We start from the raw sequence: 17656 nt of genomic DNA on the forward strand, positions 1-17656 counted from the left end.
GGTAAGGTTTTTAGTAAAGTTATTTCTATAAAGAAGATAGAGGTTTTGAATTATTAACAAAAAAAATTCTGCATTAAAAGTTAGTGGACGTTAGCCAGTATTTTTAAAGCACCTGCTAAATGCCAGGCAGCTCGCTCGGTGCTAGGAGGTGCTGTTTGCATTGGGAGAACAGTCCTGTGTGTGCATAGCACCGCCACTGTCTGGCTGCTCTCTGGCTGACCACTGTCTAGAATCTTTTGGAAGCATTCAAATGCTTGTTGAGCAAAGTTGGCATCTAGAAGAAAACTGGGCAAATGAGAAAATGTCAAATAATGGGTAAAACAAGTATTGTAAGGAAATGGGTAATCTCTTAGTTATATCTTTAAAAAGTTTAGTTACCAATAGGAAAAGTTTGACTACTGTGGGGGTATATATATTTAAAAAACATGGCTGACAGAAAGATATTAGTAATGTATGTGTGAATGACTAACCAAATAATTTATAGTTTAAAAGTTCACTCTCAGTGGATTGACGTGCTCTTTGATGTCAGTCTCTCTGGTGCATTTGGAAAATCTTTGGAAATAGGAAGTCAAAGATGTCCCTACATTTTGCACTTCTGCTGAGGAGCTTCCCGATAAGAGGGGAAATGAGGTTTGCCATTTGAAACTAATTTCCGGAGACTAACAGACCGAGCATCAAATTCTGATTAAAACCTATACCTGAGCTGGACATCACATTGAGCTTCATGGGCAGTTCTGAGTCTCACTTCTGAGTTTCATTACATGTTATGTCACATTCACCGGCGACAAGGGTTTGGAACAGAGCCCCTTTCTCGCATCTGTTGTGCAACTGAACTCCCTTGGAGTGGTGTTTTGGGGAAGAAAGGGAAAGGAAGTAGACTACAACTGGAACGATGAGCTGAAGGAGAGGTTTGCAGGCCGAATTGTGAGAGCGATCTACTGTGGGGGGTACCAAATGACTCAGTGTTTTCTGTTCTGGTTTTAATCTCACCAAAGGAGCAGACCTCTGAGAGCTCTCAGAGCACAGCACCAGGTTCCTGCCATGGCCTGAGAGAAGGCTTGCCAAGGTGGCTGTGTAATGTTACATGGGGTTAGAGGGATGGGATATGGGGATGCAAGAGGAGGAAATGGTCCCTTGTGCTCAGAGGAATCTGGGAGGTTATCTTTTTAGCTCATTCATGAATAGAGCCAGTCACCTGAAGTCAGTATTGCCTTTAGAAACATATATAATCAAAGAACACTTATTATACAAAGAAGTTTTATTTGCAAAAGAGAACAGTATTTCTCTTGCATGATACTTGTGTTTTATTTGACATAAGACTATGCCCCATTCCTTTAGATATATTTAAATGTCACAGAAATTTAAATTTTCTGAAACCTATTTTTCTTCCTAGAAGGTCTTCCTTTAATTGTATATGAAAATAATTGTTTATGGATGGTCAGCATTTGCTCAAACTGCATTTTCTCCATATCCTAGTGCTTAGAACTGATGTCGTTTTAACAGTTGACAGATAAAACAGCCTTTTTCTCTAGTGATACACTTTTTAGAGGGTAGTTTGTGTGTTATCCAGAGTGTTGGTTTGTCCCCCTGGTTATTTCTGAGTTTGTACCTGTACTAGGAGGCTCAGGAGTGGAGAGGGGCTCCAGTCCACTGTGCATTTGTTGTTTCTAAGTAATAGCTCTGGAACCTTCTGATGAGGGAGGAGTCAACTCATTACAGGGAGACAATATTTATCCTGCTGTTTTCTTTACCTCAATCCCTTACTTCCTCTGGCTGACTTAATTGAGAGTATTATCCATCCCAGAAACTGTCTTTTTAAAAAGTGCTCTTGATATTACTAACACTGTAATACAAAAATAATCAGTGAAGTAAACAGGTAAGTGGAATGATCTGGACAAAGTCCCCAGTGACTCAAATGGGTGGAGGCGGGATGTATGACACTCTTCCTCTAACAAGGACCATGAATGTTAGCCTTCCCTGACATTCTATCTCTGCGTTGCCCTGTCTCATATTGGTCTTCAACATTTAATGTCAATGGAAGGTTATATTTTAAGATCCAAGTTAACTGTTGGAAAGTCACTGCCAAGCTAGGGGTCAACTGCCACAGGTTTCTTGACTTATATTGTGCAGAATATGTTCCTATTAAGTAAAGTTTCAGTTGTTACTTCTATGCATTTGTAAGAATGCCACCTTTAATGGAATTTAGAAATACCTGGTTAATAAGGAACAGCTAGAATAGTTAATTTGGAACTCTCATTTCTTATAAGCCTGTTCAATTCCCACATGGCTTTTAGTGAATAAATAAGAAATTAGGAATCAAGGAGTTAACACTTCTAGAAAATGCTTCAAGTCAAGGAGATGGTTTTATTAAATTTTCTAAAGATCTTTGTGTCAAGAAACTATGAAAACAGAAAAACATCTTTTGTTCACCAGACTAAGTCTTCATAATCCACCCTTTTGAATCCAGTTGAACGACATTCTGAAGGTCATTAAATTGAGACTTTTGTCTTTTTTATTTTTAGCACACTCAAGTGTGTATATAAATCTCTGGAATGTTGAACGAGTGACATTCCACAAGTGTCAGATTTTTTTTTTTCCTGTCGTTTATTGTGGAGAGGAGACCAGTGAATTAATAATGTTTGATTTTTTTTCTCCTTTCTTTGCTTTCCTAGTGGAGCTCAGTTACAGAATAAATAATTTTTATTTATTTTTTGTGGGTGGAAAGTCATTGTTTCAAGTTACTGCTTTATGGCAGTAATTAATGATTAATTAACCACACTAGAACTAATATAAAAGCATTCTTTTAGTATTAAATTTCTCTGTGGCCTGGCACTGTACTAGTGAACCACAAAAAAATAGAATTCACAATAATCTAGATTTAGAACCAAAAAGTGTACTCCAAGTTGTAGTCATCAAAGCTGTGTTCTATTTTGATATTCTAGAGCGTGGAGACATATATCTTTGTAGATTGTCATAGCAGTTTAAATTTGTTCAATGTTAGAGTTTGAGGTAACTTTCAGGTTATTTTGGGGAGTTCTGGCACAGTTAATTTAATTTTTCATTCAGTCATTTTGCTATGATAACAAAGCAATCAATCATGGACTTGAATGAGTTACCCATAAGAACTAGTTGGCTATGAGGATGAGTTCCCACTGCACCCTTTAAATATGACAGAATAGTATATAGCGTTGAAATTAACTTTTAAAATAGGGATCTGTTTACATTCAGACATTCAAATGTTTACATAAGTGTGTGTGTGTGTATATATATATATATATATATATATATATATAGTATATTGAACTCTAAGAAAGAGCCTCTGAACATTATTACTTATAGCTGCATTAATTTATTTTTGTTTTTTATTTTTCATATAAAAGGGTAAATAGGAATAAATAGTACTGTCAATCTTCATATAAATAAAATTAAAAAAGGGTTGGTTTGAGAAAAGAATCAATGAAAATGGTTAATAGAAAACAGTATTCTTAGGACCAAGTGAATTAAATTATATTGAAGCAATTCTTAAACTGGCAGTTTGCAACAATCAAATATTACCTTTCTTTAATAGATGGGGAGCTCACTATTTTAAGGACTTGGCTTTGGATGGAGAAGTATGTCTCTGGTCTAAGAGAACAACTTACCATTGTTGGAAGACTGTTCTGACTCTGGAATTGTTTTCTCAGCTGTTTGTTTTCTGTGGGGCTCTTAGCTCCGAATAACATATTGGGGATGGAATAGTGACATATATGATTTTTGAGAATGTTAAAAAGAACATTAAATTGATATTGGCACTCTTGTAATTGCTTATCTTGTTTCTTTATTCACTTTCAGTTTGATTAATAAGCTTAAACCTGGTGTCATAAAGAAGATCAATAGACTGTCCACACCAATAGCAGGCTTGGTAAGTAATAAATTGTCTTCAAAACTAGATTTCTTTGTTTTTGAAATGACAGGTTCTCTTATCTGGAATTATTATAGAAATTAGGTTTGGGATATTTTGCTCAAAAAAAGCATGTTTTGTGATGTCCTCCACACACCTTTAGTACCTCTCTCTGTTTCCCTTCAGCTGGAAGATTTTATTTAATTTATTTTTTGTTTGTTTTGATTTTTGTGCCCTCAAACCTCATATATCCCCTTTCTTGGCTTATTTCTTCTACAAATTGCATTTGTTTGTGATCACATTCCTTTGAAGCTCAGCCTGCATACATTGTTTGCTAGTTGACCACAGTTTAGGGAAACTGTCCAATGTTTACCCTTTGTTCCGTTTCTGGTACTTCCTGCTTATGCATTACCCTCACACAGCACAGGGGTCTTGGAGTGTATTTATAAAATGCCCAAGACCTCCTGGCTCGTTTACGTTATGTAATAGGTTTCCTACCAACATCCTGCGTGATGTTGGACATGTCTTTTTTTTTTTTTTCCTCAGTAATATTATCCATAGCTACTGATGATTCTCTAGATTTTTAGCTTTAAATTTAGAATTTTGCATATGAAAAATACCCCACACTGTCATTATATAAATATTTTGGTGGGTCAAGACACTGAAGAGAGAAATCAAGATGGTGGCATAGGTAAACACCTGAAATTGCTGCCTTCCACAACCACTTCAAAAATACAACTAAAAGACAAAACGGACATCATCTAGAACCACAGGAATTCTGGCTGAGTGGAAATTCTACAACTAGAAGTAAAGAGAAAAGCACACTGAGACTCAGAGGAGGTGTGGAAGTAAAGTGCAGAGGTACGGAGGCACACGTGGAAAGGGCTGGCAACTGAGGACACAGTTGTCTTTTTCAATTGGGAGGGAGACACAAGCTCCCAATGGCCCTGACTCCAGTTCCGGGTGAGTCTCTGGGGACCCAGACTCATATGGGGAGAAACTGAACTATCTGGCAGTGGGCAGAACTCGGAACTCGAGGGTGGCTTTCTCTCAGAGGTGCTTGCAGCAGTTACCTTGGGCCACTGAGACCCGGGACCTCTTAGGGCAGGGCTGAGGATTAGCCATAGCTGTTTGCTCCGCCCTGTTGATTCCCTGAGACCCCGCCCCACCCAAGCTGTGCGCAGAGGCTTTTGCATATGAATGGGCTTGCCTTTTGCAATCTGAAAATTACCTAACAAACTGCAGCTGGGTCAGAGAGACCCAGATCATCCAAAAGAAGGCCCAAGGCCCCACAGCAGCTTGCGTTGCTTCACAGCTGGGCCTCATCTGGGCACCTCCAAATCCCAAACAAAGAAGGGGAATCTGCAGATCTCTCCGTAGCTCCTGCTGGGTAGCCTCAGGAAGAGGCTAAATTAGCACCTCCTTAGAGATCCAAGTGCCAGTGTACCCAGTGGTCAGAGTGGGACCATCCAGATTACAACTCCTCAGATCCATAAGGGACACACTCAGTGGGCAGACTCAGTGAGCACCAAAGCCCCACTGAAGCAAGTCTTGCCCCAGAAGGGTGTCTCCAGCACAGAAGTTCTCCCACCGTAGACACAGCTGAATCTCACAGCCAATTGGCCTGGAGGTCAATTCCTCCCAGTGATACCAACTACAATCAAGGCTTAACTACAACAAGACTGTGCACACAGCCCACAAAGGGGTGCACCAAGAGTGTCCACCTCAGGTAATTGGGGAGGCTGAGCCACTGGGCCCTATAGGACACCTAGCACAGAAAACCACTCTATCAACACAGGAAAGCAGCCCAAATGCGGAGACAAAGAAACTGGTCACAAATGACAGAAACGGAGGAAAGCAAACTATTGGATATAGAGTTCAAAACCACGGTTTTAAGGTTTTTCAAGAATTTTCTAGAAACCGCCGATAAATTTAGTAAGACCCTCAATAAGTCTAGTGAGACCCTTGAGGATATGAAAAAGGACCAACTAGAAATTAAGCATACACTGACTGAAATAAAGAATATTATACAGAGATCCAACAGCAGACTAGAGGATCCCAAGAATCAAGTCAAAGATTTGAAATATGAAGAAGCAAAAAACACCCAACCGGAACAACAAAAAGAAAAAAGAATCCAAAAATATGAAGATAGTGTAAGGAGCCTCTGGGACAACTTCAAGCGTACCAACATCTGAATTATAGGGGTGCCAGAAGAAGAGAGAGAGAAGATATTGAAAACCTATTTGAAGAAATAATGACAGAAAACTTCCCCTACCTGATGAAAGAAATAGACTTACAAGTCCAGGAAGCAAAGAGAACCCCAAACAAAAGGAATCTAAAGAGGACCACACCAAGACACATCGTAATTAAAATGCCAAGAGCAAAAGACAAAGAGAGAATCATAAAAGCAGCAAGAGAAAAAGAGCTAGTTACCTACAAGGGAGTACCCATATGATTGTCAGCTGATTTCTCAACAGAAACTATGCAGGCCAGAAGGAAGTGACAAGAAATATTCAAAGTGATGAATAGCATGAACCTACAACCAAGATTAGTCTACCCAGCAAAGCTATCATTCAGAACGGAAGGTCAGATAAAGAGCTTCACAGATAAGAAAAAGCTAAAGGAGTTCATCACCACCAAAGGTATTCTTTAAGAAGAGGAGGAAGAAGAAAAAGGTAAAGATAAACATTATGAACAACAAATACATATCTATCAACAAGTGAATCTAAAAATCAAGTGAATAAAAAATCTGATGAACACAATAAACTGGTGAATATAATAGAGTCAGGGGCATAGAAAGGGAGTGGACTAACAATTCTCGGGGGGAAAGGGGTGTGGGGGTGCGGAAAGAGACTGGACAAAAATCGTACACTTATGGATGAGGACAGTGGCGGGGGGGTGGGTGCAGGGTAAGGGCAGAGGGTGGGGTGGGAACCGGGTGGAGAGAAGCTATGGGGGGAAAAAAGAGGAACAACTGTAATAATCTGAACAATAAAATTTAAAAAAAAAAAGAAAGGAGGGAAGGTTATAGGAGGGATGGATGGTGATGAAAGGAAACTTGACTTGGTGTGGTGAACACACAATACAGTGTACAGATGATGTGTTGTGGAATTTTGCACCTGAAACCTGTATAATTTTCTTAACCATTGTCACTCCAATAAGTTCAATTAAAAATAAAGAAAGGAGAAAAAAAAAAACACTGAAGAGACCAATAATAAGGTGGGTCCATGTCTTTGGAAATAAGTAATTTATAATTAAAATGCAAATGATGGATAATATTGAAAATGTTAGAAATACCTAAAAATCAAGGTTGATGTTAGAATTCCGTTAAGAAATTTAATTTCAAAAAACACTAAGTTTAAGAGCTAATAATTAGAATGTAAAGGAAAAAATATTCTTTAGAATAGTTAAGTTGTGCTTATAATATTCTCAGAAACCTTCTGTTTGGCTATGATGTGTATGCAGATGTTAAAGGCATGAAGAATTAAATGTACCAATATCAAAATATTTGGGTTTGCAGTTGTCATAAAAATTGAGTCAGGGGGGTGGGGAGGTGGTAAAGGGGAAAAGGGGTCAAATATATGGTGATGGGAGAAGATTTGACTTTGGGTGGTGGGCACACAATGCAATATACAGATCATGTATCATAGACTTATACACTTGAAGCTTGTATAATTTTATTAACCAATGTCACCCCAATAAATTTAATTTGAAAAATAACTAAAATAAAATCTCATCATAATTTTGACAGAGATGAACTATTTGCAGAGTATTTTTATTAGAAAATATCTGTCTAGCTATATATGAATGTATCATATGAATATATATGAATTACTTCTAGTAATAGAGTACATTGCAAGGTATTAAGGAATAAATTAAATAAATTTGGTTTTTGAAATCTTTCTAAGAATATTCGTTTAATAAACTAAATATACTTTATATTAAAATAACTTCTGTGAAAATTAAAAGTTCAAACTGTATTGAAAGTATTCTCTGTCTTCTCCAATGGCTTAAGCTAGTCTTAGTTTAATGCTTAGACTTTAAATCATCATTTCGTGGGTTAATTACATGCATTTTAAATGAAATTAGCTTTTGATCTCAAACACCCTCCTATTTGGAATGCTCGAATTGTGGTGGTTTGTTGTTGGTCCCAGAGGCTTTATTCAGTCTCCTGATTCTGTGATGAGATGAAATCACAAATGTAATTTTAAATCCAAAGATCTCTCCAAATACTTCTATTTCAAGCATCAGAAATTCTATCTGGTTTGGATTTTATCTCTAGAAACTAAAATGAAATGCATTTCCAGCATATTAAATTGGATGATTTCCCAAATACAGGACAATGAGCATTTTCAACTGAGTGTAGGAGTAGAAGTGTGACCATAGCCTCAGAAGTGGACTAAGCTCAATTGATTTGAAGTTGTTATCATGCCTCATTTGATTCCTTCCTCTGATGCTTGTGTGGAATAATGGTTGTGGCAAACCCCAAAGCCTTAATTTCAAGTGTGAATTAGAGCTCTAGTATCTATCTAGTAGGGTTGTTATGAGGATGGGAATGGATGATATATAGATGGTCTGACACACAGATATTCAATGAATGTTCTTTGGTAGCACATTCAGTCTTTTAATAAATAATGGAGTGCCTATTGGGGCATTTTTCTAGTTTATAGGGATGCATTGGAGGAACAAAGACAAGTAAGGACTTACCTGCAAAGTGCTTATAGGGAATAGGGATCAAGCAAATTAATTGACAAATGAGCAAGAAAGCATCAGATAATAAATGTTCTACAGAGAATTACAGTAGACTGTGACTTTGACATCCACGAGCAGTTATAGTGGGACTATGAAGATTGACCTCGAAGAATTCTTTAAGAAGGAGTATGTCAGCCCTGGCTGGTGTCGCTTAGTTGGTTGGAGTGTTGTCCCATATACTGAAAGGGGGCAGTTTGGATTCCCAGTCAGAGCACATACCCAGATTGTGGATTTGATCCCCAGTTGATTGATGTTTCTCACATCGATGCTTCTCTCTCTCTTTCCCTCTCTCTCTCTCCCTCCCTCCCCCTTCCTCCCTCTAAAATCAATCATTTAAAAAAAAAAGGAGTAAGTCAGAAGGCTTAGATTTTGACATTTATAGAAAAGAAAGTTGAAGAAGCTGAGCCAGACTTCATATTAGTAATTTTTGTGTTCACAGCATATAACATAGTGACTGGTACATATAGGAGATCAAAGATTTTTAAATTAATGAATAAATATGATTTCCATTGTGAAAAATGATAGGCCCTAAAATTAGTTGTGGTTTTTTTTTAATGGGATAGTGTGATAAGTTGAATTGTGCCCCCTGTACTCTGTCTCCAAAGATATAATATATTGAAGTTCTAAAACCCACTACCTCAAAATGTGATCTTTTTTTTGAATAAGGTTGTTGCAAATGATGTAACTAGTTAAGATGAGGTCATACTGAAGTGGGGTGGGCACCTAATCTAATATGACTGGTGTTTTTATGATAAGATGGCCATATGAAGACAGATACATAGGAAGAGTGCGGTGTGACAACTGAGGATTGCAATGATGCATCTACAGGCTAAGGAACACCAAAGATTGACAGCAAACCACCAACAGCAAGGAAGAATTTCCCAACAGGTTTCCTTGGGAGCCTGGCTTTGGGGATACCTTGATTTTGGGACTTCTTGCTCCAGAATTGTGAGACAATAAATCTCTGTTGTTTGAAGCCACCAATTTTGTGGTACTTTGTTATGGCAGTCCTAGGAAACTAATACAGACAGGTAAATGTCTCAGTTAACACATGCTTTAAAAAAACTTTTTATTTTGAAATAAATGTAGATTCACAGAAAGTTGCAAACAAAACAAAAAAACCAAACAACCAGTGCCCTTCACCTATTTCCCCCCAGATGGTAACCTCTTGCTTAACTATGGGTACAGTAGTAAAACCAGGAATAATGGAGTGCCTATTGGGGCTGGCATTTTTCTAGTTTATAGGGATGTATTGGAGGAACAAAGAAAGGTAAGGACATTGGAGGAATAAAGACAGGAAGTTGACATTGATACATCCAAAGGCATTGATCAAAATTTACCAGTTTTGCATGCAGTTAATGCTTATTTAGTAATGCTTTCAAGCTAAGTGAGATGTAGAGTGTTCTATTGTAAGGATTTTGGGAGAATTCTCCTGTTACTCCAGTGCTCAGCATAAACATGGCAACTGCATTCCACATGATTACCTTTTTCCTGTTGGGAATGGTGTCTCCTAGTTGAGATTCTCAAGAGAGAAATCTGAATAGATCAGGTTACTTTTTCATTCTGGGCTACCGATATCATGGCCAGCCTGTGCACGACCAGTTCCTTGAGAAGAGAAGTCGTCTTAGCCAAATGGGCTGTGATCAGGAGTGTTGGTTCCCTTTGGCCCACTTAGTTCATGTGTGTGGATTGACATGGGTTCTGTGAATGAGGCTTGTGTGGGGTAGATACATCAAGTTACGTCAAATACAGTAAGAATTACACAATTTCTGTGTAAGTTTGTTAACCTGAGTGATTGTAGTACTCCAATCCCCCTCTTCCATTTCTCCTTTCTTATCTTCTTTCCTGGAGCTATAATGTGTCCATTTTATGTCAGTTACCATGTATATTTGGCTTGGCAGCCAAGGCAATGGATTTACCTGTGCACATGGGCCTGTGTGAAAAACATAAGCAATGACAATACAGGAAGAGATGTTTAGATAATTTAGAAATATATTGACTGCTTTGCTTGAAGTATTCATGATTATTATTTTTTTATTTGGAAAGACAGTAAACATGTTACCAAAGAGATGCAGTTCTTCTTGAGTGAGTTTTATATTATAAATACACTGGTGTTCCTTGGCTTGGCCTGCACCCTCTTGCAAACCGGGACCCCTCGGGGGATGTCAGACTGCCAGTTTTGGCCCGATCCGCCCCAGCGAATATGTGCACTGGGCCTTTAGTATGCATATAAGATCTTTGGTTAATCTCTTCCCACCCTCTCCCCTCCCCGCTTCCCTCTGAGATACATCCGTCTGTTTCATGTTTCCATGCCTGTGCATTGAGTATCTCCCCCCCCCCCCCCGGTGGTCAGTGCATTCCATAGCGAACAGTCCAACCGTTGAACGATTGCTTAGGTGCATGCATATATGTGTGTGTGTGTGTATATGTATATATATATATATATATATATATATATATATATATATATATATATATATGTTTTCCCTTATCTTTTCTGTCCTTCCTATTCTATACAAAGTCATACTAGAAAAAAAAATTCTAACTCAGGAGTTTGAGTCTTCCAAAAACGTAGCTGGTGTTAATGGTGGGTATGTTTAAATCATTGAAACTCAAAATGATAATTTTATTTGGGAATAAAAAGATTCAAGCTCAATACAAAACCATGAGAAGCAGGCAAGATAATTCTTTTATTTTTAATTTTTTTCAATTACACTTTACATTAGTATTATTTTGTGCAAACAAGATATTCTGATGGTGAAAACTGTTGAACCAGAATAATGTTTGCCATCTGATGTGTTAGTGTGCATGAAATACAATATGACTTATAGTCAATTGACTATATGACTTATAGTCAATTGACTGCAATGACTTATTTGTATTTAGCTAAAGCAAGATTTTTCAGCCTTGGTCCTAATGACTTTTGATGTTTTGGGTCAGATAACTCTTTGTTGTGGATGTCTGCCTTGTGCATTATAGAATGTTTAGCAGCATCCTGGGCCTCTACTCACTAGATAACAGTAGCATCATGCCCCACCCCCCCTCCCATTTGTGACAGCTGAAAATATCTCATCATTGCCAATGACCCTATAGGGTAAAATCATCCCTGGGTGAGAACCACTGAGCTAAAGAATCAAGAAAGTAAACAGTACCCCTTTACTAGTACATGGACTAGTTTGCTGAATGACTATAGATTTCATTGACCTCATGCTTGTCATTCCCTTTGAAAAGCAGTGGTATTTCAGAAAACTTGGTTTGAGCCATTCATTTGTGTGAATGTTTGTGTCTTATCCGTGGACTCAATAGAAAAATCCTCAGTATACCCACACTTGCATCAAAAATATGGGCTGAATTTGAACATCTTTGCCCTGCCTAAAGGGTTCCTCTTTCAGATTACTGTGGAGAGTGGAATGTGTAAGGTATGACTGTAGAGGCTGGGCAGGTTGTCTCCTCACTCAGGAATGCAGGAAATGCCAAGATACCAGCCAGCGTCAGTGGCTGGATTTGTCAGTTTATAAGGCAAGTTTATGGGTCCATTCTAACTGCCCTTTCTCACAAGGTTATTAGTGGTTAACGTTCTTGTACCTGTGCTGGGTGTCAGCAGGTAGTGCGAGCTAGTCTGTGTCAAGGTCACTGTTGAAACATCTAGTGTTTCCCTTGCAGCACTGATAGAAAATTCACCTGAGGAATCAGCTATGTAATTTAAATATTCTTATCAAGATTTTATCATGTGATTTGAAAAAACACATTTTCAGGCAGGGACTCTATCCCATTCCTTTCCTCAGGGGTAGAGGAGCCGAGGGGGTGGGAAGAGGAGAGGTTTGTTGGACGCTGAGCTTGTGAGCTCTTTCTATAAATAAAATCAAATAAACACAAATAAGAAAATAAAATGTGAAACCTCAAGACAGAGAGTTTTTAGGGGGGAAGGAAAGCCCCCTTCTGTTTCCTATTCTTTCTCATCCAAGTTGAAATAATATAAGAAGTACAAATATAATTACTATTTTCATTCAAGGATAGCACTTTTCTGGGTAGGAGGCAGAAATAGATTCTGTATGGTTCAGAGAAAATACTCAAGGAATAAGAATGGAATATAAAATTGGATGAGCAGCCAGTATATGCTTTGCTTACCACTGTGGTAATTTGAGAGTTTTTCTCTGTTGGGCCAAACCCAGTATGTGTCTCAGAGGGAATATAGTTGATGATAAGCAAGATATTTTTGTGAATGTATTTGGATGTTGATGTATAGAAAATACTGATAACAAGTGACAGCATGGGAAGATGGTATTGTAGAGCTAGTTTAGAATAACCATTTAATGGTAAGATCAGTAGTATTTTCTCTGTTTTTGAATTTTATTGCTGATTTTATACATTTGCTTGAGGAGATCTTTCACATAGCAAATTTGGGAAGGGCTTTCACCAAGCAAATTCTTTTTGATCCATTCATCCTTGCCTGTTTGATTGCTTAGCCCACAAGAGCAGCGTCCATACAGAGCTGATTCTGGCTGCCATGATCCCCATCTCCAAATGGATGGGGAACAAACCTGCAGGTCCCCTCTCATCACACTACTCTGCCTCAACTCTGACTTAGTTTTCATGTTCTTGATTTCCTCACAACTGATACATAATGAAAGCTAGTTGTTTCTATAAATTACCATTCTCTTTAACGCTTGTTCATTTCATACATATCACTGTATTGGGACAATTTATATGTGTTGGATCAGATCTTGGTATTTTGTTGAATTAAAAGATGGTTTGTTTCCTTTTCTTCTATTTCCTAATGGAGATAGTAAAGTTTAAACGATATCAATAAACTGGATTACAACTGCTCAATTGTAGTTTCATGATTAAAACTATGCTAAAGAAATGTTTTTATTTCAAAGGAAAGTTAAACTATTGCGACAACTTATGTAATTATGCCTCAAATACTAAAATGTAAAACACTCTTATGTCAGTTTCATTATTTTCTTTATAAAGAAAACACCAGTAACAATAAACAGGGAGTACTTTTTCTTACTTCTTAATTAAGATATAGGAGAGTCCTATAGTATTGCCATTATTAATGTATTGTTTACACTTGTGCAAGAAATTATATTTATAAATTAGGCATTAACTAAAAATAAGGCCACGCTACACTATGCAAATGACATTTTCCATGGTTGTATTTTAATAATCTTTTTTCTAATGTATATTTTACTGAAATTTCTGTGGATTACCACCTGTATTTTGAAATAGTTTGGTGTTATCCAATAATTACTAGTAAGTCTGAGATAAATAGATGGAATGGGGAGTGTGCATTGGCTGTCTTCAAAGTAACCAATATTAGATGTTAAATATCCAAATGTCTAACAGCTCCACATAAGTGGCATATAAATAAGTGAATAATGGTGAAGTTATTTAGAAAGCATTTTTAGGAGGTTTCTTCCAGAGTCTCCTTGTTTCTCTACTTCTCTCCAACTCCCAATTACAGATAAGTATCACCAAGGGTGTAAACTTAAAAGCTTAATGCCAACTTTGAAGTTGTTTCCAATGCCCACATAATGATGCAGCACAGTAGATCGGGAAACTCCTGTTTTATTTCCAGCCACAATCTCTTAGTCATGGCATTGACACAAGTGTAGAGCTCTTCCCTAGAGTGCCAAAACTTACTTGTTTTTAAATCTAAGATGAACATTTATATGCCAACTTTCAGCCTTGAGGGCAATCTTGTTTTTAAACATTAATGAATTAGAATTCTTAAAGCAGCACTATAATTAACTTGTGGAGTATTTTTTTTTAAAAAAAATGATTCAGAATAGGAGTATATCGTACATAGGATTATATCTGGTTTTATGCAGATACAAAAACATTTGGAACATTTCTCTTTAGGCACCTTTTGTTATGTAGAAATTAGAAAGGAAAAAGCAAATGAGGTAATAAGAAGTAGAACCCAGTGTAAGACTGGTATGAGGACCTTGGTTACTTGATGGTTTTTAGGCCCATGACTATCTCTCCCTTCCTAAAAGTGTTTATTGAACACTGACTGTGTGCCAGGTACTGTTCTAGGAATTTGGGACATGCCCACAAATAAGGCAGAGAAAGTTCCTCTCTAATGGAGCACAGTCAATAAGTCAATAATAATCTGTTAGATGTCAATCACTACAGTGAGCAATATGTAATACCTGTCATTACCAATAATTACACTGAAAAAATAAGTCAATGGGTAGAGATTGATTGAGTGCATGCATGATAAGTATTTTAGAGAAGGTGCTCAGGGACATCTCATTTCTGGAGTTGACATTTATCAGGGTGTGAATGAAGTGAGGGAGCGGGAAGATATGGGAATGGGTGAAAATTTTCCAGTCAGAAGGAAGAGAGGGGTATCAAGGCAGGATGAAGCTGGGCCAGCGAGGAGAACTGTGGGTCTGAAACAGAGTGAGGTGGAGAGGTAGTCCTCAAGGTTTTATAAGGCTTCATGGACTTTGGTGAGTAGATTGCATTTAAAATGTAAAAAAAAAATGTAAATGAATCACTAGTTGGTGTGTGAAGAATAGACTAAAGCAAATCAAGAAGAGAAACAGGAGAGCCAGTTAAAGAACACTTTCAGTGGTTGTGATGATTAATTTTATGTGTCAACTGGACTGGGCCACGGGGTGTCCAGATATTTTGTCAAGCATCACTTTGAGTGTGTCAGTGAGGGTTAATATTTGAACTGGTAGACTAAGTAAAGCAGATTTCCCTCCCTCATGTGGGTGGGCCGTAACTTATTAGTTGAAGGCCTGGCTAGAACAAAAAGGTGACCCTCCTTGAGTAAGAGGAAACTACTGTGCCTGAAGGGATGAGCTGGGATATTGGTCTTTTCTTGCCTCCAGATTTGAACTGAAGCACCAGCTCTTCTTGAGTCTTGAGCCTGCTGGCTTTTGAATGGAAACTTACACCATTACATTGACTCTGCTGGTTCGCAGGCTCTGGATGAGGACTGGAACTAGACTATCAGCTCTCCTGGGTGTCCAGCTTGCTGATGGGCAGACTGGGGTTTCTCAGCCTCCATATCACCTAGACTTGGGGACAATGTCTTACAATTACAGTGAGGGAATTTTGGAACCTTCTTGACATAGAAAGGACTAAAAGTGAGTCAGCCTCATAAAGTAGAGATTCCCTGAGGCTGAAAAAGTTTAATCTGATGATCCAGATGCATCACTTGTAAAAGCGATTCTCTGAAGGGAGGTGGGAGCTGCTGCATGAAGGAACGCGAATTCTCAGTGAGCTAGTTTTACTGTGTTGTTTTTCTTCATTAGACATGCTTTATTGCTTCATAAACTATGCCTGTTAGTGCCATTATGACATATTTCTTTAAGCAATTATTTATTTGTTTTACTTTGGAACATAAAACATGAATAATTTGAGGTCAGAACTCTTTTCTCTTTTATTCCCATTCCTTTCTCCCCACCCCCACCCCTCCACCTCTGGCAGCCACCAGTCTGTGCTCAGTCAGAATTTCTTAAGCATCGATTTCAGCATATTTTAAAAGAGTGACTACGTTTTAGAATTCACTTTTGATATAAAGTTTAATTTGAATAATATGCAAGACTGTGCCATATTTCATGCTGCAATTTGACAAAGCCTGTTATTGCTTCTGTGTAGTTAATTGTCACCTGAGTTGATTAAGCATTTGAATAGCTAGCATTTAATCAGAACCCTCAGCCCTCATTCCTTTGCTGCCCTATCTTGCCAATCTTAATTCTGTCTCTCTTGGTCTGGTTTTTGCTCCTGGTCTGCCAAGCAGTGCTGGAGGAAAATCAAATCACCAAGCTTCTGGCATAATTATCATGGATAATCTCCTGGGTGTCACTTGGCAATTCCTTTTAAGCATTCCTGGTTGGTTCCTATTCCTGTTTTCATATGTGACAAAAGCTTACCGCTCTCCTTAGGCTCAGTGTGTCTTTGTAGAGAAATAAGGACCCAAGGAAAACCTTCAAAAGCACACAAACAAGCCAACCCCCAAAACGTACTAGCTGCTTATTTTTCTCACAAATAACTATTGAAGTTAGATCTCTGAGTGTTGGCCTACATAACATAGTTATAAAATGTAGGTGTTACTTCACAGCTTACGTTTATTAGCTAAGCCATAAAATAGAGGATGAATTCTCCAAAAGAGTAAAAAAGCTAGTGTCAGCTGATCAAAATTGTGACTACCGTGCTTTCTTAATGGGAAACTGTGTAATTAAAATGCAAATTTGGATGTATTGTAGTTATTACACTGCTGCTAGGGAGTTGTTAATTTTGAGTGATCACCTTCAGTGTGTCCTAAGAACCAAATTCAAGTACTTCTGATGATGGCCTAATGGGAACTCTCTAACACCTAGGTGATTCACGTTCACACTAAGGAGAAGCACTGCTTTAAGTTATATTTGGAAATATTTTTCTTATATTGTTCTTTACCAGAAAACTTATGAGTACAGAGACTCAAATCACCTGGAGGATCTTCTTAGAATTATGGGTTCTAATTCAGCAGGTCTGGACTGGGGCTGGATAGTCTGCGTTGTTTTTTATGCGACCTTTCCTCCATTTTAATTATTCTGCTTATTTTCTGTTATAAGGAAAAGAAAGCTTATTGCACGGTGTCATGTATTTTCAAAGCTCAAAATAACTTTAGTTGTATCCTAATGACCTATTAGTTGCAATAGCAGGACCTATCTTTTCAACTCATGCCAGCTTTTGCAATAATAATAATAATAATACTCCCTCCATCAATTGTTTCACATCTATGAACCAATGTCAAGCCATCATAGATGTTCTCAATAATTTAGCACAGCTGTAACAGCTTCTGTGTGGATTCTTTGTTCATTGTTCAAACCATTCACACAGAATGGGATAAAATTTTATTCTTTTAAGTTCCACACATAAACAAGATGCTGAGAAAGCCTTTGTCTTCTCTGACAGAGAAGCAGAGAGCTCTGGCTCATGAATGACAGTATAATGAAAGCTAAAATAAAAATTTGGGGAAAGTTCCTGTTTTGGTCCACTCTCAAATAAAGCAAGAAAGAT

At 37.8% G+C, this 17656-nt stretch overlaps 1 protein-coding gene across 12 annotated transcripts in view; it reads left to right on the top strand.

The window, feature by feature from the left end:
- Window positions 1-17656, top strand: part of LMO7 (LIM domain 7) — a 226137-nt gene that overhangs the window by 92099 nt on the left and 116382 nt on the right. For all 12 annotated transcript variants that reach the window (XM_059684846.1, XM_059684847.1, XM_059684851.1 and 9 more), the window contains exon 3: window positions 3832-3901. In XM_059684846.1, coding sequence (XP_059540829.1) covers window positions 3832-3901 — 70 coding nt within the window. The remainder of the gene's footprint in view (window positions 1-3831; window positions 3902-17656) is intronic.

This window comes from Myotis daubentonii, chromosome 2 (assembly GCF_963259705.1).
Source record: "Myotis daubentonii chromosome 2, mMyoDau2.1, whole genome shotgun sequence".
Taxonomy (NCBI): Eukaryota; Metazoa; Chordata; class Mammalia; order Chiroptera; family Vespertilionidae; genus Myotis; species Myotis daubentonii.